The sequence below is a fragment of the Rhamphochromis longiceps genome, linkage group LG6 (assembly GCF_057381845.1).
Source record: "Rhamphochromis longiceps isolate RC_006_pf linkage group LG6, R_longiceps_female_GT1.1, whole genome shotgun sequence".
Taxonomy (NCBI): domain Eukaryota; kingdom Metazoa; phylum Chordata; class Actinopteri; order Cichliformes; family Cichlidae; genus Rhamphochromis; species Rhamphochromis longiceps.
This window is the reverse complement of record NC_140562.1, coordinates 6308753-6330052: the sequence shown is the minus strand read 5'-3', so window position 1 is coordinate 6330052 and position 21300 is coordinate 6308753. Positions and strand designations below refer to the sequence as shown.

The following is a 21300-nucleotide window of genomic DNA, read 5'->3' as shown; positions in this document are numbered from 1 at the left end:
AAATCCGGGTTTGTTGTTGCTCCCATGAGTTTTTGAATTATTGTTAATATTATTTTATTATTAGTCATCATCATCAGTTTTATTATTAGTAGTAGCAGTAATAGTAGAATTAGTATCAGCATTTATTTGTACTGTTTTTTTTTCATCGAGCATTTATTTTGAAAAGCTCTTTGTACTCGTCATCAGCAATCAACAGATCCATTTCCTGTTAGCTAGATGAAAGCCGGTAACATTTAAAGTCCTGTGGTCTAAATGCTCTTAAATTAGTTGTATGTCGACTTGTATTTATAGTTGGTCTAGCTCGCTAAAGTTTCTATTTACATAGTGCATGCGGTAACATCAAAAAACTTAATAGCGTAATATTCCGTTACCTAAGCTAGTTTGCTAGCCTAATTTGTTTACATTAGTGTGAGGGTGTTTCAGTCAGGAAGACCGGATAAATGTGCCTGTCTGTCGTTCCATGTTTCTTTTTGCTTCGTCACTCCTTAAAGGTTAGTGCTGTGAATGTTGGAGCAACAACACCTAAAAAATTGCAACAAATTGTATGTTAACGTTTTTTAATCCAGAGTTGTTAACTTGCCCCTTAAACTTCTTGAAGGGCTCACACACAACAGAGACTGTACTATAACAACAGGTCTTTCACGAAAGGTTTATTTGGTAAACAATCTGGTAAACAAGGAAACACGAATGTTACAGAAAACATTAAAGCCTTACATTTTCTTTGCAGTTAGGTGCATAAATGAACCGCTAATGAGTCTAGATGATTCTGTCACAGGCATAAAATACATAGTTATGGAAAGAGTCTAGCTGCATTTTATATCCTTAATGTAACTGTGTACTTGGATTTGAACATTTCAGAATGAAATATGAAAAGTTCTTGATCAAGCTAAGGATGACCATAGCTTGTATTTCAAAATAACACAAATTTCCATAAATTTCCACAACCTTAAAAAAACCCTGAAATAGATAAGAGGCTAAAAAAATAGATGGATGCCCCTTTTTTTTCTTGCAATAAAATTAATCATACAGGACTATTGCCTAAACTATAATCCGGTTATTTATTATACTGTTTTTATACTGCCATTTTTAAAACTTTGGCTTTGGGAAAATATGTTCACTTTCATTAGGCGTGCACAGATTACAAAATTCAGGGACATAGCTGTGTTTAAAATTTAGCTGATAGCTGCTGTTAGTACATTAGTTCTTGTTTATTTTGTAGTTTTATCACCTTTTCATTACTGAAATTATCTGTACTGTCTTCAACCCAGGGATTTATGAATAAATATGTGAATTATTGAACCTGGATCTCAGAAAAATGGACTGCAGAATTGACGGGACATAACAGATGATCAGTGGCCTCTGCCAATGGTAAAATGTTGTCTTATTTACTGATAGGAAGATGATGATAGTGCCAACAAATTGTTGTATTCTTCTTCTTTTTTTAAAAATAATGTTTTCTAGAATAATAACTACCCTGTGGGTTTTCTTTGAAACACCCTTGTTACCTTTTTTTAAAAGTTGATAAATAATATTATTTTTTCCTCTACAGATAATTTTTAGAATGACAGCAGTCAAGTAGGAAGAAGGATGAATGACTTTGGGCCAACAGACCTGATTGCAGGCCTCTGTCATACAGATGAAGAGGATCCTCTTCCTCTGTGGCAGAATGAATGCATCAGCCCCTGTTTTAACCAGCTCATCCTTGGTGTCTTGCCCCATGCTGGGATGGCCATTTTCAGTGCCTGCTACCTCAGCATGTCAAGGTAGGTCATGCATTGATACCAGGTCCTTATCAACAACACTTTTCCAATCTTGCAATTTTATTAGCGGATAATGAAGTTGTAGTTACAAAAAAACATGCATATCAATCCTTGCAGTGGATTTTCTGATGAAGTATGTTTTACTTTAATGTAACAACAATTCTTTAAAAACAAGCAACTCCCCCCCATCTTTTTTGGAGTCTTCTCTGAGTTGTCCAGTTTTTGGCTAAATTCAAAATGCGCAGCTTAATCATCGAATGGGGCACCCTATAAAACTAATGCCGATGATTCTAAAAATTGTGTCTATATTTTCACATTTTTGTTTGCTTTGCAGATGCAGCCACCTCCAGACGTCTCCCCCGTGTGGCTGGACACTCAGGCTCGTGTCAGCTCTGCTGGCTGCCTTACTCTACACTGCAGATGTCATCCTGGTGAGTGTCCTCCAGCAGGGAGACATGTACCTGGACATCCTAGCTGGCAGCTGTGCAATCCTGGCCTGGCTGGTCCACTTCAGTGTCATAACAGTGCTCCAGAGGACTGTTTTTAAGAGAACCAGAGGACCAACACTGCTGCTTCTCCTGGTGCTTCTGTTACTCCCCAACCTTGTCATCAACTTGATAATTTACTCTAACAACAAGGAATATTTAAACCCAGCTGAACCTCTTAAACTGGCCCGATTTGTTCTTGCCTCAGTACGGACATTTCTTTTTCTCATTTACCTCCTGGCATTTGCTTTCCCCTGCATCAGTGATGCTGGGTACACTTTGTATATTAACGATGTTGATGGCTCTCCGCTCATCCCAGAGAACACCCAGCTGGAGACTGGGGAGATTGTGGCTGAGGATGGGAGTGACTGCCTATCTCGACTCTTCTACTTGTGGCTCACCCCTCTCCTCAGGCGAGGGCAGAGATGGGAACTGGACAGACCAGCCGATGTATATCACCTTCCCCAGAAACTTAGAACTAGTGTGATTTGTCGGTATTTTCACCAGTGCTGGGAAGCCTGCTGGCAAGGATCACCAGTCACTTACCAAGAGGATCAATGGCCCACACCAGTCAGCACAAACCTCCCAAGTGGCAGCTGGAGTTTACACAACCAGGACCAACCACTGGAGCTGGAAGGTGATGTAAGATTGCTGAAGGTGCTACACAAGGCGTTTGGGAAGTGGTATTACATCCTTGGTCTGCTGAAGGTGACAGTCAACATATTGAGCTTTGCAGGTCCACTGCTCCTCAGTAGTCTTGTGAATTTTATGGAGGATAAAGGTGCCCCAGTCAGCAGGGGTGTCTGGTGTGCCTTGGGGCTCTTTGCTACCACCCTGCTGTGCTCTGTTCTACGAAACATCTTTGTCTTCGAGGTCTCCAAGGTGGCGCTGTCAGCACGAGCTGCTCTTGTGACGGCCATCTACAACAAAGCCCTGAGAGTCAGCAGCTGCAGCTTGGCTGGCTTTACTTTAGGAGAGGTGGTGAACTTAATGAGCACAGACACCGACCGTGTGGTTAACTTCTTCCAAAGCTTCCATGAGCTGTGGAGCCTGCCCTTTCAGTTAGCTGTCACCCTTTACTTGCTATATCTGCAGGTGGGTGTAGCTTTCCTTGGAGGACTGTCCGTAGCTTTGCTGCTGGTGCCATTCAACAAGTTCCTTGCTTCCTGCATCCTTAGCAACAATAAAAAGATGCTCATGTGGAAGGATAACCGTGTTAAGGTATGGCATGTTTAAGCTCTTATTACACTGAGTTGATTTATATACTTTTATGAAGCTACCCAGGGAAAAAATCTTGTTGAGATTATTTTTAATTTTGAACTTATTTCCAGTTAATGACAGAGATCCTCTTCGGCATTCGCGTCATCAAGTTCTATAGCTGGGAGCCTCATTTCACACAGAAGGTGGCTGACTGTCGCAAAGAGGAGCTGTCCCACCTTAAGGCTGTCAAATACCTGGATGCATTGTGTGTGTATACCTGGGCTGCTCTACCTGTGGTCATTTCCATCCTGACCTTCGTCACGTATGTGCTGCTTGGACACCAGCTGACGGCAGCAAAGGTAAACTGGCTGCTGTGTTGATGCTGAGTGAGCTTTGTAGAGAATTAGGGAATGTAGGGTTACTGTATAAACATATTTAAAAAAATAACTCTGACAAGAGCAACACCTGAGATGCTGGAGTGGTGGAGGGGTTGAAAAGAGGGGAGCTGCTGAGGCGGGGGGGGGCTGGGAGGAGAAGTTGGCCGTCCGATTGGGGTCTGGAATGTGGGGCCTCCCTGCTGCTGCCGAGCCGGGGCAGTCTGCTTCTCTCCACCCCAGGGAAAAGGGTAACATTACCTGCGTCTTGGTGCAGTTCCCCCTCCAGGGGCAAGGGTACCTAGACCCGGTTCGTAGAGTACGCTTGGGGAGTGTGATCGTGTGTACAGCGTCTCTTTATGTCTGTCTCCACGTTGGGTGAGTGTGGAGTAAGTGCATATGAGAGCATGAGGGTGGGAATGGATGTTTGTATCTGTGTGTGCCTGTATGTCTGTGTCTATATGTCAGGTTGGGTATCAGACGCCACCTCTCTGGGGACATCTCAGGCCCTCCAAGGTATGGAGGTCTATCTCCCCCCAACACTCCCCCTGCCAGTGGCAGACGCCCTCAGACATCGGTGCGTTGGTGGTTCTTTGTGTCTGGGGATGGGCGTCCGGATACCCACCGGCTCACTCCTTGGTGGCTGCTTGTCGTGGTCTCTCGGCCTGGGGCTCGGTCACTCAGGCACGGCTGGCTGCCGGCGGAGCTCACGGGCGCGTCACTGCAACCCCCCCTGGCTTCTGCTCCGCGGCTGCTGAGTGAGCCCTCATCTGGGACTCTCCTCAGCTCTTTCTGGGATGGTGGCGCAGCTGCCCCTCTGTTGGTCTTCCTTGGTCTCTTGTGTTCTGGGGGCCTCTGGATGTCTGGAGTTTTGATCTCCTCCATACCTGCTTCATGCCCTGGAGGACGGGGCTGTGGCCCCCCCACACCCTCTAGCACACAGGTGTCGAACTCCAGGCCTCAAGGGCCGGTGTCCTGCAGGTTTTAGATGTGTTGCTGATCCAACACAGCTGATTTAAATGGCTAAATGACCTCCTCAACATGTCTTGAAGTTCTCTAGAGGCCTGCTAATGAACTAATCATTTGATTCAGGTGTGGTGACCCAGGGTGAAATCTAAAACCTGCAGGACACCGGCCCTTGAGGCCTGGAGTTCGACACCCCTGCTCTAGCAGATCATTACACGAAGGAACCTTTTAAATACAAGCGCTTCCATGCTCACAGGTGGGGCATGGACGCACCCCACCGTCCATGCCCCCCGTGTGCTCTCACATACACACGGGTGTGTATGTGAGAGCACACGGGGACTCACACACACAAACTACACCCTTTTTGGCTCCTACCTCAAAGCACACTGTGCGCTGTCGATCTTACGTGCTGCACAATAATGTTTAATATTTAGTATTTACTGTTACATTCCCATAGATCATCGTGATGTTGTTATTATGTTGCTCTTTTTTTCTTTCTTCTGCTTGTTTTCTCTTTTTTCTTTCTTAACAGGTGATTGATATATGTATTTTTTTGTCTGCTTATTTTGTTGTTTTTTTTTTTTTGCCCTTTATCCCCGTCCCTCTTCTCCGCTGTTTTTCTTTCCCTCTTTCTTTCTCCCCTTTCTTTTCCCCAGTCAAGTCTGTCCCGTATTTAACAAGTAAAAAAAAAGAAAAACAAAAAGGGCAGCAGCGGAAATGAAATGTCAGAGGGAGAGATGAGAAGGGAGGGTGTGTTTGATGACATGGTACATGCATAAGTACCACAGTTGGAGTTGTCTGCTTGAACCAGCTCACTCCAATGCATCGAAGACCATCTTTTTTCTAATCAGTCATTACAATTGGACAACTTTAGAATAATAATTTGTATTATTTAAGTGCCATAAAAGGTTGAGGTGGATTTTCTGCACAGTGAGCAATAATGTTCAAATGACTAACAACTCATAGCAGTAATAGTTATTTTATTTCAATAGGCACAAGTAAAATCAAGTCAGTTTTATTTGCATATTACACATTGAGCTTCAGGGGATCTATATCCTGCACAGAAAAGTGTTCAGCACGCTTCATGATCAGGATCAGGATTGGATTCGGACCATCAGAAAAATTCCCCAAAATGACAGTCAAGGACAATGGTGAAAAAAAATTGCCACTGAGATAAATATATTAATTTATTAAATAATTCTCAGAATAGAAAAAATGTTTTGTACCTTTTTTGTACCTATATTTCTGTATTCCTAGTAAAAAAGGATATCAGTGGCTTTGAACTTAGAAATTCTTTAAGCTAGTTTTATGCTCTCATGTAAATGATTGTATAAATGCATATATAACAATGGACTATATAACTTGTGATATGTTTTTAAGAGTGCATTCTTGTAAATGTGATTCTCATCCCATGCAGGTGTTTACCACACTTGCCCTTGTAGGAATGTTGATCATCCCACTCAATGCTTTCCCCTGGGTGCTCAATGGAGTCCTGGAAGCCAAAGTGTCTCTGGAACGAATCCAGCGCTTCTTTAAACTAACCAACCAGAACCTGCAGGCATACTATGCCCTGGGTAGGGTACTGCTTGATTTCCTACTTTGTTTGTGTGGAGGTGTATTTGATTTTGATGTGAAACAGGTCCTCATGCTTTTTTGTTCATTCAAGGAAAAAGCAGTTTTTATGAATGTTTAGAACAGCTTCTGCTCATTAAAGATGAGGTTATTTTCTGCTTTAATCAAGTATTTGTTCGAGTGATTGCATCAAATGCTATTTTTTCAAAGAGTAAAGTTCACAGAAACTAAAGAAAACGTTTTACCCAACTGTACATAGTAGGGATACACCGATACCGATACTGGTATCGTGGACTGGCAGTGTGGACCGGAACAGCCAACTTTAACTCAGGTTTTGGAAAAGCGGTGAAAAATGTCAAGAGAAAATCCACGGGCAGTTAAAATAACAGAGGCTCTGACTCATTTTATCGCTCTGGATGACCAGCCAATGCCAGTCGTGGAAAACATAGGATTCTTCTCAGCATACTCGAGCTGCGATATGAAATTCCCAGCCGCCCACACATCAGGGAGATAATGGTGCCAAAACTTTCTAAAGAGGTAAAGACAAGCAGTGTGTGCGCGATGTCAGTCCTTGGTTTAACGGCACAGTGGACTGATGATCCACGGGCAGATGGGGAGTTCGTTCGTCAATGCCAAATACTTTCGTTATTTTGTTTGTTTGTTTACAATATGGACACTCTGCAACAATTTAAAAGTTTATTTTATTCTCAAACCTAATTTGTATTTATTTTATTCCAAACAGAAGTGTTTATTTATTATTCCGAAAACTCGAGACAGTGCCAATAGTTCAGTGATATTTTGTTAAATTACAATGTGGAGACTCTGCAATAATTTAACAGAAGTGCTTATTTTTCACTTGAAATTTTTTTGTGGTCATTTTTATTAAGATATTATTTATTATCGGCAGAGAATAAAATAAAACCTGTCTTCCAATTCATTGCATTTGTGTGTGTGTGTGGTAGAAGTATCGGTTTTTGTACTCTGTATCGGCAAGTACTCAGATCCGGTATCGTATCGGTTTGAAAAAAATTGGTAACGTTGCATCCCTAGTACATAGTTCATCAGCCAAACTTGCTTTTTTAAATCTATGTAATGTTTCTCTTGTGCTGAAATACCACATCTGTGCCCAGTGTCTCCAGAAGACAGCCAGACATCTGTCCTTTTGAGCCAGGGATCATTTTCATGGCAGGAACCCAGCAGTCCAAACGAAGAGGAAGGGTCTGGAGGAGCTAAAGGAAGCCTGCAGCTGCACAGTCTCAATTTAAACATAACCAAGGTACAAGCAACTATTGGGATTGTGCTTTAAAACAATCCCAATAGTTGGAAATTCATCGTCTCCTGTCAGTGATATAAGCTCAGTATTCAACACCCTAAAATTGTATATGAATATTTAAATTGCAAAAACGCATTGACACCAAAATGTTTTAACAGTAGGTGTTTGGAGCTGACTTAGTACAGACATGACATCTGCTGTCTTCTGTCTGGCTCAGGGCTCTCTGGTTGTCGTGGTTGGGAAGGTCGGCTGTGGAAAGAGCTCCTTATTGGCTGCTCTGACTGGAGAACTTAATAGGTACACAGCTTATGAAACTTTTATTGAAAATATTATCGCTTATGACTTAATTTACATATGAAGAATGTTGTCGAGTCATCAATATTCCCTTTCCCAATATGAAGGTTTGCTTAGGTGATTAATAGGCAGTCAGGGGCTTTATGCTGCTCTAGATGATATTTTTCATCTTAGTTGGAACCAAAAAAGTCAATAAAATCAATAGTGAATCTGGTTTTAGTGTTTTTAAGTGCACTGACACAACCTGGGATTAATAATGTGTGACTAAGGTCTATCCATCTTCCACTTGTCTCTGCAGGCTGACTGGAGTGCTCTATGTTGCAGACAGGGAGGTTGGCTTTGGTTTGGCCTCACAGGAACCGTGGATCCAGCATGCATCAGTACGAGACAACATCTTGTTTGGCAGAGACTACAATGCTGCCTTCTACCAGGCTGTGATCAAGGCCTGCGCCCTCTCAGATGACCTCAATGTACGATTGTGACAATGTTATTGTTTACGTTTCTTCACACTGATTTCACTGTGCTTTGCATGGAGTTTCTGGGATTGTTTAAAATGTTAAATAAATTGGTTTTCAGGGCTTTGGTTGCTCTGTTTCTGCACCTGCAGGTTTTGCCAAATGGTGACAAGACTGAAGTGGGTGAGAACGGAGTGACTCTGAGTGGAGGACAGAAGGCCCGGCTGGCACTTGCTAGAGCTGTTTACATGGTGAGTCTTCAGCACAATCCAGCCATCTGCTTCACACTCTAAGAGGCACAGAGGAGGTTTTACAAAATAAATGAGTCAGGCTGCAGTAAACAAGGATAAATGATATTAGAATTATATTTTTCCTTCTGTTGCACAGATTGATAAAAACTGAAAGCTATCAGGTAAACGTTTAGAGCTTTTAATTTTGTTTGAGGGAACTGCATGTTAACAGTTTCTTGTAACAAATAGTTACAAAGCCATAAAAAGCTGTTTATATGTAATATGCTTGTGTAATGTGATGTTGCCTCCCCTTACTTTTTTCTGCTTCTCCTGCAGGACAAAGATATCTACCTCCTCGATGATCCACTGGCAGCAGTGGATGCAGATGTGGCTGAACACCTTATGAAGAAATGTATCATGGAGCTCCTCAGAGGGAAGACCAGAATCCTTTGCACACACCGCATAGAGTTTGTGGACAAAGCTGATGTGGTTGTCCTCATGGACAATGGAGCAATCATCAAAACAGGTAGAAACTGAAGTCTGCTTTAAATCTTGGTGACATTTGTATAAATGTAACTTCTAAATGATTTAAAGTCCTTTTAGAAACAAATGTCACAGATCAGCAGCTTAAGTTATTTTGAAGTTTCCATCAAAATGGATGGGGAGAAAGTCATAACTCACAATTGTATTGATCAGTGGGTCATAGAAACTGCATGCAATAGAAGTGGCAGTCAAATACAAAAAATCCCAACAACTTTTGCATTTTTGCTCCAAAATACAGTTCAGAAAAGCATTTTTCATCCAATATTACAATATTACAGCTTTACCACTAACTGCTCATGCCAAATTAAAATCAATGTTCTATATGCACTTAGGCAAAATATAATTGAAAAAAAGTACACATCTCTACATCTGTAGAACAATAACAAGTAGAAAAAGATGTCTGCCTCCACATAGCTGAAGTGTACATTTATCCACAGAATAATGTGATTGGCTAATATGCTTTATACCTAAACTGTTGATTGGCTTTTGGGTAACGAGGTGGGACAACCGCCATCTTTAGCATCTCAGACTTTGATTTTTATTTGTAATTCTTAGAGTGCCATGTTGTCTTGTATAAGGTGTCCATATGCCAAGTAAAAAAAAAAGAGCGGCTATTGTACAGATACAGGACATTTATTAAAAGGCGTCATGGCTTTTTTGTTTTGTCTAGTTGTTTATATTGAGCTCACTTTATTCGTTTAGCATTAGATGCAAGAAGAGCATCAACTTGTAAGTGGCTCAGGGAGTTGGGAAGCGCATCTGTAACCGGAAGGTCGCTGGTTCGATCCCCGGGCTCTCTGTCCTGGTCGTTGTGTCCTTGTGCAAGACACTTTACCCTACCACCTACTGGTGTTGGCCAGCTTCTGTCAGTCTGCCCCAGGGCAGCTGTGGCTACAACTGTAGCTGCCTCCACCAGTGTGTGAATGAATAGTGGCATAAAGCGCTTTGGGTGCCTTGAAAAGCGCTGTATAAAATCCAATCCATTATTATTATTATAAGGTGGAACATCTGTGGAATAAAAGGCCTTTCTATTCTTCTGTGTTAAACAGGGACACCAGCAGAAGTCCTTCCTTTGGTGGACGCAGTCCAGAAAAAGCAGAAGAACAACCGCAACACAAAAGAGAAAGGTGTGTTCACCTCACATTATGACAAACAAAAACTCAGGTGTTAAAACAGTGGCGCATGTATAATCTCTTACAAGTCCAGAGTTCCCATTGTTGTCATCTTCTTCTTCAATAGCAATATCTCAACAAAATCTCAACAAATCCAAAATTCAGCTCTTCTTTCTGGGACTCTTATAATCCTTTTGGTTTGGCCCCTGTTGATTGTGAGCAGATGGCGTGGAGCAGGTTGAAGGGGAAATGAGTTCATTGCCTGAGCTACATGTGGATAATGATCCTGACCTCTCGGGGGCAGAGCAGAAACAGGTGGGCAGGCTGGCATGGAGAGTTTACCAGACCTACTGGGCCGCTGTGGGTGGAGTACTGGCCTCCTGCGTCTTAGTCTCTCTGCTCCTCATGCAAGGTTTGGAATGCTTTTTATGATCTTTGTACACTGGGGACGCTTAGCAATTTTTTCAGAAACATCACCTCCAAGATTGTCTCTCTGTGGTCAACATTTTTTCATCTTTTAAAGATGAGAATTATTTTTTAATTTTACTGCCAAAATTACAAAATAAGTCCAGGCGACCTGTATGATACTTGGGCGATATAGGATTATTGTTTAAAGCAGGCTTCAGGGTATTTTGTCCCCAAAAGAAAAAATAATTACTGTCTTCTGGCTTTAAATTCATTTCTAATTTAATAAGAACTTTGTGTGTGTGTTTGTGTGTAAATCAGCATCTAAAAATGTGTCTGACTGGTGGCTGTCCTACTGGATCTCTGAGCTAAAACACAATGGTTCCACTGGGAATAATGATTCTTCGTTACCTGCCTTCAGCTCACCTCATCTGCTGCTTTTCTCACCTGGAAGGCTCATGTGAGTTGACCAATTGGCAACATTTTGAAAAAGATTCTGTGAATGGTAACACAACCAAGATGCCTTGCTATCATTGTTCCAGAATAAACTTTAAAACACAAAATTTGTAACCAATTTTAAAAGAGCACATGCTATAATAATAACATGCAGTTCAGCCGTGAGATAATGATGATTTCTTTTAAAATTTCATTTATATATTATTTTTAAAAGGTACAGATGTAAAGACTTTGCCATTACATTTTCTATTATTATGTTAAACACAAAGTTTATCTTTTATTTTGAAGAATGAAAATAAAAACTGCTTTTAGTACTGTGATTTAAACTTTGACTTCTTCCTGTCTTACTTCAGTCTTTTGACTAAAATCAGATATTCACCTCTACCCATCCAGATCTTCAGTGCCCTCTGACTACATGTTCCTCTCGAACGACATCGATGCAGATGTTAAGTTTTACCTGACGGTCTACGGCTCCATTGCTGTGGCCAACACCGTGTTCACCGCGCTCCGTGCCTTCCTCTTTGCCTATGGAGTAATGTGTGCCGCTTCTGCCATCCACAACAGACTTCTGAATCAAGTCTTTAAGGTATGTCAGCAGTCAGCATAGCAGATTGAGTGCTTTTCATGTCTGGCAAAAATAGCTAAAGGTTGGAGAAACAGGGTGGTGACTGAAGGGTTAGCAGTGTGAGACATCAGACGAGCTGAGTAGATGTTCATTAACAGGAAGAGGTATGCTCACACTGCCTATGTTATCTACTTAATGCCAATCCTTCTGATGTGCTAGGTAGTTTTAAATACATATATAATAAGGATTTTTACTCTTACTACAGATCACAATTGCATCTGCAATTGTTATAGTTCACAAGATTCATTAAAGAAAAATGCAAATGCATAATGAGAGAGGAAAACACTTTAAGTGTGAGTGACATGAGTAATTCCCACTTAGCAAAAAATATTAAAAAATGTCTTGTTTGCGTGTCCATCCAGACCACTATGGCGTTCTTCGATACCACTCCTTTGGGCCGAATTCTCAACCGTTTTTCCTCAGACTTGTACAGCGTGGACGACAGCCTGCCGTTTGTCTTGAACATCTTACTGGCCAACATTTTTGGCTTGCTCGGCATGCTGGTGGTGATAAGTTACGGCCTGCCCTGGGTCCTGGTGGCCCTGCTTCCCCTGGGTCTGCTGTACTACCGCACACAGCACTTCTATAGACACACATCTCGAGAGCTGAAGCGCCTCTGCAGCCTCACTCTGTCACCAATCTACTCGCATTTTTCAGAGACACTGACTGGACTGGGAACGATCCGGGCCAGTGGCAACTCTGCCAGGTGAGTGACACGGAAACAGAGTTTTCAGTGATTAGATAAATGTATGTGAAAATAAGTAATAGTTGTTAACTTTATCTTGCACAGGACATAAAATTAATTTAAATTCTCTTGAACATAGGTGACAGGAAGTGTTAATATTAATAAAATATATTAGGTATAGGGACTAAAGAAACAGCTAAACCGCAGGGACATTTTTCTGCTGTTTCAGGTTTGAGGAGGAGAACGCCAGGCGTTTGGAGCAGAACCAACGCTGTTTGTTTCTTAGCTACGCTGCAGGGCAGTGGCTGGACATCCGTCTGCAGCTGATTGGTATCGCTGTGGTGACAGGCCTTGGGGTGATAGCTGTTGTTCAGCACCAGCTTAATTCTGTTGATCCAGGTAAGACAGCAGAAGAATTTGCAGGCTGTGCGTGTTTAATGACCGTAGGAGCCATTGAGTAAGACTGTGTGTGTGCCGGTTTTCCTATCAGGTCTGGTGGGTCTGTCCCTGTCCTACGCTTTGTCTATCACACAGCTGCTATCTGGCCTCATATTCAGCTTCACGCAGACTGAAATGCAGCTGGTGAGCGTGGAACGAACAGAGGAATATTCCACTGGACTGCCCATTGAACCACAGCATCAGAATACAGAGGTCGGGTGCACTGGATATTGATATTAACATAACAACAGTGGGTTACACTAAAGCTTTATCAGAGCTCCTGGCTTTACCTCACAGCTGTCTTCACAGAATGTATCTTACTTTTTAGTCCAAACCTGAAAGTCAGAGGAAAAGATCACGAGACACAATTTACATATATATTAATATATATATTAATAACATATATAAACATTTGTACACCTATTTACATATTTAAATAAAGATGGACGTGGCATCTTTTTTTTTGTCAATTGAAACAAAAGCCAACACAAAGTACTTTAACATGTATATTTTTCTATTGCCCAGCAGAGGGCAGTCTCTCTGCTTTAAAAAAATATGGGTTGTTGTAAAGAAATCTATGGAAAACGGCCCTTCTTTTTTATGATACCATAAATCAAGTGTCGTTTCTAACGTGTTTATGGACTCAGTCACACGTTTTAAATTTCTTGGAGTACTATTTGCATTTTACCCTCTCTGTTTCTGACCTCAGCTGTCCCCCTCATGGCCTGAGCACGGTTGTTTGGAGTTTCGGAATGTGGCTTTGACCTACAGGGATGGTCTGCCTAATGCCCTGGATGGAGTGAGCCTCATGGTGCGACCTGGAGAGAAAATAGGCATTGTGGGACGTACAGGATCTGGCAAGTCCACGATATTCTTGGCCCTGTTTCGGATGGTGGAGCTCAGCCAGGGTCAGATTCTCCTGGATCAGCTGGATATCACCACTGTGGGTCTAGTTCAACTCAGGTACATTTGAATTGAGTTGTTTATTGGTATTGGATAAGAGTTACACGAAAACTGTGCTCTAACGCATTTTAGAAGATAAATTACTAACATAATGTACTTTATAATATAATACAATCAGTGGGAGACAAGTTGACTTATGTGCTGTTGTTGCCCTCTGCAGGTCCAGGTTGGCCATTATTCCTCAGGACCCCTTCCTTTTCAGTGGCACAGTCAGAGAGAATCTGGACCCCTGTGGGCGACACTTGGAGCCGGAGCTGCTGGACGTCCTGGAGCAGTGCCACCTCAGCACTGTGGTCAGCAGAATGGGTGAGAGTTATTTACAAAAGTGTGTTTGACCCAGTGATTTAACAGAGAGCAGAAGGGGGGCTGGGGGGCTCTTCAACTGGTGGGGGAGATTGTCACATCTTGCAGGAGCTTTCCTCTCTTCAGGAACTCTCTGCAGGAAGGGGAGATACAGGAGAGGTGGAGGAAGATCTCAGCCTGGGCGTCTATTGTCTTGTGTAGTCTGGAAGATGAGTGGATGGTGGGGTGGGTGCAGTTTTCTCTGTGGTGGGGTTGGGTGGACTGTCCCGGGCTCTGTGGGGCCGGGAGGCGCTGCTGCGCTGGGCCCCGGTCTGGATGGGCCTGGGCCCCCTTTCCCTGGCGGGTCGCGGAGTATGGGAGTGCCTACTGGGGTCAGCGGGGGAGCTGGCCCCAGGGAGGGGTCACTTGCCCCTCCCTTCCTTCCCTCCCCATCTCCAGCTGCCTCCCTCTTCCCGCTCCATCACAACCACCCACACATGCAGGGCCTTGGAGTAGGAGGAGGCTACCCCCCCCCCCCCCCTTTTCTGGCTGCCTGTACCTCAATTTTATCCCACAACTTAGACATTCACATTACTCACTATAGGATCTTGGGGGTGGGCACGATACACGGAATCCAAAGTACCATCAGGGTGTACACCTCACCCCTGGCGTCGTTGCCCACCCCTCAATTTTAAATACACGTAGACATTGAGGGCTAGCAGGAGGGACCATGCGCTTACCTGCTGCTCTCTGGCAGGTAGCTCCATGCCCTCCTGGGTTTTAAATGCACCTTAGAACACACATGCATCAACACTACAATGAGCGGGTGGAGGGAGGTTTGGAGTCTTCTCTCACCCCCATTCTCTGCGACCTGCTGGAGCGGGGGGGCTAGGAGGAGGAGTTGGCCGTCCGACTGCGGTCTGGAGTGTGGGGCCTCCCTGCTGCTGCGGAGTCGGGGCGGTCTGCCTCTCCCCACCGCAGGGAAAAGGGTAACACCACCTGGGTCTGGGTGCAGTTCCCCCCTCCAGGGGCAAGGGTACCTAGACCCGGTTTGTAGAGTACGCTTGGGGAGTGTGATCGTGTGTACAGCGTCTCTTTATGTCTGTCTCCACGTTGGTTGAGTGTGGAGTGAGTGCATATGAGAGCATGAGGGTGGGAATGGATGTTTGTATCTGTGTGTGCCTGTATGTCTGTGTCTATATGTCAGGTTGGGTATCAGACGCCACCTCTCTGGGGACATCTCAGGCCCTCCAAGGTATGGAGGTCTATCTCCCCCCACCACCACTTCCCCTGCCAGTGGCAGACGCCCTCAGACATCGGTGCGTTGGTGGTTCTTTGTGTCTGGGGGTGGGCGTCCAGGTACACACCGGCTCACTCCTTGGCGGCCGCTTATCGGGGCCTGGAGCCTGGGGCTCGCTCGGGCCACTTCGGAGGTGGGGTGCCCCCGGCCTCTCGGCCTGGGGCTCGGTCACTCAGGCACGGCTGGCTGCCGGCGGAGCTCACGGGCGCGTCACTGCAACTCCCCCTGGCTTCTGCTCCGCGGCTGCTGAGTGAGCCCTCATCTGGGACTCTCCTCAGCTCTTTCTGGGACAGTGGCGCGGCTGCCCCTCTGTTGGTCTTCCTTGGTCTCTTGTGTTCTGGGGGCCTCTGGATGTCTGGAGTTTTGATCTCCTCCACACCTGCTTCACGCCCTGGAGGACGGGGCTGTGGCCCCCCCACACCCTCTAGCAGATCATTACATGAAGGAACCTTTTAAAAAAACAAAAAACAAGCGCGTCCATGCTCACAGGTGTACACACGGGTGATCACACCCACAAACTACACCCTTTTTGGCTCCTACCTCAAAGCACACTGTGTTCTGTTGATCTTATGTGCTGCACAATAATGTTTAACATTTAGTATTTACTGTCATATTCCCATATATCATTGTGGTGTTGTTTATTCTATTACTCTTGTTCTCTTCTGCTTGTTTTCTTTTTTCTTTCTCAGCAGGTGATCCAGGTGATCGATATATGCATTTTCTTTTTTTTTCTGCCCGTTCTGTTGGTTTATGTTTTTTGCCCTTCTCCCCCGTCCCTCTTCTCAGCTGTTTCTCTTTCCCTCTTTCTTTCTCCCCTTCTTTCCTCCAGTCAAGTCTGTCCCGTATTCAGCAAGTGAAAATAAAATAAACAATAAAAGGTGAATCAAATGGACCATTCAGCAAGGCTGGGATGGTCCATTTGGTAAAGTAAATCCGTTGGGCATCTTTCTTCGCCTTTAGACAACAATTCTGATGCAAAAGAGCCAAACGGGACAGGCAAAAAAACCAACACAAAACAGAGAGCAGAAGAATTGCAGTGTTTTGTCTTTTTTGTTACAAAGGTGTGTCTGCTTGGCACCTTTGATGCCACCCTTTTCCATTCCTGTCTGCTCACATGACTGTCTGCTTCAGTTACAAAATGGTTCTTGAGTCAACACGCTGGATGATCGAAAGTATTTTTTTGTACCACAGAATAAATCTAAGGATCCACTGACCAACGGCTGGCAAACATACTTTGATAACTGATGACTGTGTTTCAGAACCTAACATTATTATCTTTGAGTTCTCTTTCCTCCTCTGTTATCTTTGTATTAATCCTGTTTACTTTATGGGCCATTTATCATAAAAGCCTAAAATAAAGGTTCAAATTTGCATGAAATGGAGCTGCTACTACATGAAGATCATCAACATGAAGATGTAGATGATGACAGATTCATGCTGCCTCTCATGCCTTTTGTGTGTGTTTTCGTGAATGTCAGGTGGTCTGGATGCTGAGGTGGGAGAAAGAGGAAGATTCTTCTCTGCAGGACAGAAGCAGCTGCTGTGTTTGGCCAGAGCTCTGTTGACGCAAGCCAAGGTGAGTTTTGCAGCTTTACCATTACACTGTACCGACGACACACGTCGTCTCCGACCACTGTCAGAGACGGTAAATTTCCTCTCGAGCGACTGACACTGATGGTGAGAGGGTGCAACAGAATTACAATAAAGGGTGAAAAATAGTCTGTGGCTTTATCTGTGACATCAGTGACAGTATGAGGCTGTAAACAAAGACCAAACTGTACAGGTTTGATTAGCTCTAATTATGTGACACGCCTTCACCTGTTCACAAGGAAGTAGGTTGTAAGACTCTGCGTACAGGAGAAGGTATTTGCAAAAGCTTTGTGAATGTTATGCTTCTACATTACTGCAAAGAAGACCGACTAACTTTGTATTTCCAGACATTTATTTATTTATATTTACTGAGAACAAAATATTTTAGCGTGATTGCTCAAACAAATAAAGCAAAACATTTTTCCAATCAATGTTTTTGTTGTCATTTAGGTCCTGTGTATTGATGAAGCCACTGCCAGCGTGGATCATAAGACAGACAAACTCCTGCAGCAGACCATTAGAGAGAAGTTTCAGGACAAGACTGTGCTCACTATTGCCCACAGGTGACTGCATGTGTTCATGTCCTGCACTAAAGCACATTTCAGAATGTTATTTTACAACTGTAGTCTAAAACTTCCTGCTTTTTATTTTCTGAATGAAACACCGTTTTGTGTTTTGTGTGCCTGTCTCACATTAGGATCAACACCATCATGGACTGTGACCGTGTGCTAGTGATGCATGCTGGGAAGGTGGTGGAGTTTGACAGTCCCGTGTCTCTCTGCCAAGCTGATAACTCCATCTTTCACAGACTGGCGGGTGATCAGGGACAGTGAGATGATCAGACACATTTACAGACAACTTGCTGCTTTGAGTTGATGCAGAGAAGAGTTGCAGACTTTGAGCAAAAACTCATTAGGAACGGACAGCTTGGCCTCAAAAGCGAGGCTGTTTGGAAATGTGATTATTCTAATGCATAAACAGCATTCATTGAATTTATGCCATATTCTTGAATCAAGACAACTAAACAGCCCTCCCCCAACTCTTCCAGTGGTCACCAAGGAGTTCACTGGCCACTTGAGAAACATAATGTCTCTAGCATGTTCTGGGTCTGCCCTTAAGTCTCCTCAATCAGGAAGTACCCAAGACCACCTCAACTGGCTCCTTTAGATGTGCTGAAGTAGCAACTCCACTCCAATCCATCCTCACTTTATCAGCTCAGCTCAGATATCCTTCTGCTGCTTGTATCTGCCATCTTTTTCAGACCACATCACCGGAGACAATTCATTAATCCGTCTGTAAATCTTCCGCTCCTTTGTTCATTCACTTAACATCAAGACTTTGATTCTTTAAACTCTGTACTTGGGGCATCAGCTCATTCAGAACCCAGAGGTGGCACTCCATCATTTTTATAGCTGAGAACCATCGTTTCAAGTCTCGGATGTCCAACTTCGGTTTCAAAGTCAGCAGTCGCGAAAATTAAAAAAACAAACAGTAACTTAAAATAAGGGGAATTAGTCAAATCCATTTGGTATAATAGCTGCTACTTTTTACACTTTGTTATTGTTATATTTGAATCCTAATTTAGACAGACAGCCAGAAATGTTCGTCACCATATGTAAATGACTCGTGTAAACTTGTCAGGAGTAATTTTGTGTTTATTCAGAACAACTGCCTGTGTTTGATGAAATAAGACATCATGTCTGCTTGCACTTATGTGAATTATGAACATAAATACCTGGTAAATGGCCTGTATTTATATAGCGCTTTTCTAGTCCCTAAGGACCCCAAAGCGCTTTACACAACCTGTCATCCACCCATTCACGCACACATTCACACACAGGTGATGGCGAGCTACATTGTAGCCACAGCTGCCCTGGGGCGCACTGACAGAGGCGAGGCTGCCGAACACTGGCGCCACCGGGCCCTCTGACCACCACCAGTAGGCAACGGGTGAAGTGTCTTGCCCAAGGACACAACGACCGAGACTGTCCAAGCCGGGGCTCGAACCGGCAACCTTCCGATTACAAGGCGAACTCCCAACTCTTGAGCCACGATCGCCCCAGATCTGGCCCTAGATCTGGTCTTACCACAAGCCACTAAACATTGATGTGTTATAACAAAACACCACTCTGTAGAACAGCGGTCCCCAACCCCCGGGCCTCGGACCGGTACCGGTCCGTGAGTCGTTTGGTACCGGGCCGTGAGAGTTGAGGCTCAGGTGTGAAATGTCTGGTTTTCAGGGTTTTATTGGTTTTCAGCGTTATTTTGTTATCGTTTTTATCGTTAACTCGGTTTTCCTGGGTCTTTTCACGCGTGTTATGAATAAATCTTCTTTTTTTCGGTACCGGTACTAGTTTTATTTTGTTGTATTTATCCGTGACACCTTAAAGGCCGGTCCATGAAAATATTGTCGGGCATAAACCGGTCCGTGGCGCAAAAAAGGTTGGGGACCGCTGCTGTAGAAGAAATGTTGCAGTGGGATTACAGTAGCAATCTGAGTAGAAAAAAATGTCTAAATATATGAAATTATGACTTTATAATCTTGTTTTGGATTCATTTGAAACAAATGATATGTGGAGCATTTTATGAATCATCTTTCAATATATAAAGAGAGTTCAGTCAGTCTTTGAGTGCTTTAGATAAAAAGAGAGACCTGAAAATAAGAAACATTCACAGTTCAACAATACAGAAATGTCTTATTTTTAGAATTTTATTTAAAAAAACATTTTATTGAAATTTTTTTTTAAATGCTGCAAGACCTGTAAGGGCTATGAGGAATTTTATTTGAATGGTAAATGGTAAATGGCCTGTATTTATATAGCGCTTTACTAGTCCCTAAGGACCCCAAAGCGCTTTACATATCCAGTCATCCACCCATTCACACACACATTCACACACTGAATAGTACCTGATTCTGTATCTGCCAAGTTCAACATGAATATGGAAGGTAAAGTGCTTCATATTTTGTAGATTTAAATGAGAGTAGATGTATCAAAGTTTTGGGAATCCTCATCTGTGGAACTAACATGAAGTTGCTGCTTCTTCCTCTTGTCTGCAAGGAAACACATCCAAACTTTTTACTTTCTTTCAAAGATGATGATTATAAATGGATGTGACTGTGTTCTTATGGAAGTACTATTTCATAGAATTACACATTTTTCTAGTACCATTTACAATAATAGCAGGAACAGTAATCATAGCAGTCGTCATAATTTGTGTTTTCTTAATTCTTATAGTGTGGAAAATACAGGTCACTTGAATGAGGTCAACATTGTATGAGACTTAATATAAAGTATATAAGTCTCATGAGATATATGTAAAACATTTATTGTAAGTTTTCTTCTGCACAGGGCTGTTGGTGGTTTATTAGATCTTAGAACTACACTGAAGAGAAAAGCTCTGCCACAAAACAGTTGGTTTTAATTTATCCAACTCCTGTTTGTTCTGTTTTATCATTATATCCTGTTTTCTTTTTTTTACTCTTTTAATGTTAACCATCTGTACAAAGAAAACACAAAATCCAGTTTCTCAGTGTTTTTTTTTTTAATTATTATTATGAAGAAGCATGCAGGCTTTTTATGACCAGACGGAGTCTTTTACTTCACTTCTCTGTCAATGATTTACTGTCATTCAACAGACTAACAAAAACGATTCAGGCTTGCTGCAGGCAAAGAACTCAGCCTGGGGTGTGTTTGCCTCTCTTTATATGTACTGTTTTAAAGCAATCTGACTTTATTTTTTGACACATTTTATTTTTTTGGCATCAACGTCAGACTTTTCAGACATATGACATTGATCAAATAACCACATGCTGATCATCATATTAGTATATCTGTATGTGTCATAAATTGATCCCCTTCATCTCATGAATTGTATTTTCAAGTGCATTTTACTTTAATGTAAGACCAAGACAAAGAGCAACTGACAACCTGAATAATAAAACATTTGTCAGTCAAACAATTAAGGGAGGATAGTATGAATCGTTTAAATTGATGAAATAATAATGGAATGATCTCGGCAGCTTTAATGTGAGCTGTAAATCAAATTTAGATTCAAGTATTAATAAAAAAAAGTTTATCTAAATGTTGTGATTGTGATGTTTGTATGCTTAGTTGCAGGTGAGTATATTTTGACAGGAGTGATTTTTGTTGTTTGTTTTTCTTGGCTTGTCAACAGCTGTAATGTAAAAATTCGTTGGTAATAAAAATGCTATTGATTATTAAACATGTATGTTGAGTTCATTCACCAGATTTGCCTGAGAACAATTAAAAACACTGTACAGTCAGAGCCCA

The 21300-nt window shown here is 42.8% G+C and overlaps 1 protein-coding gene across 2 annotated transcripts; it reads left to right on the top strand.

Moving 5' to 3' along the window:
* The first annotated feature begins 196 nt into the window (after nucleotides 1-196).
* Nucleotides 197-21232, top strand: abcc10 (ATP-binding cassette, sub-family C (CFTR/MRP), member 10). Of its 2 annotated transcripts, XM_085409026.1 has the most exons (23): nucleotides 197-491; nucleotides 1269-1368; nucleotides 1550-1763; nucleotides 2095-3466; nucleotides 3577-3804; nucleotides 6203-6359; nucleotides 7488-7633; nucleotides 7848-7927; nucleotides 8223-8394; nucleotides 8532-8630; nucleotides 8946-9135; nucleotides 10202-10279; nucleotides 10488-10676; nucleotides 10991-11129; nucleotides 11519-11711; nucleotides 12113-12456; nucleotides 12665-12834; nucleotides 12926-13086; nucleotides 13583-13836; nucleotides 13997-14142; nucleotides 16897-16994; nucleotides 17459-17571; nucleotides 17706-21232. In XM_085409026.1, exons 3-23 carry the CDS (start codon nucleotides 1588-1590, stop codon nucleotides 17839-17841), a joined length of 4641 nt encoding a protein of 1546 aa, XP_085265152.1. In that variant the 5' UTR covers nucleotides 197-491; nucleotides 1269-1368; nucleotides 1550-1587; the 3' UTR covers nucleotides 17842-21232. The 2 variants fall into 2 exon arrangements, with proteins under 2 accessions (XP_085265152.1, XP_085265153.1); XM_085409027.1 differs by lacking the exon at nucleotides 1269-1368.
* Nucleotides 21233-21300: the final 68 nt, after the last annotated feature.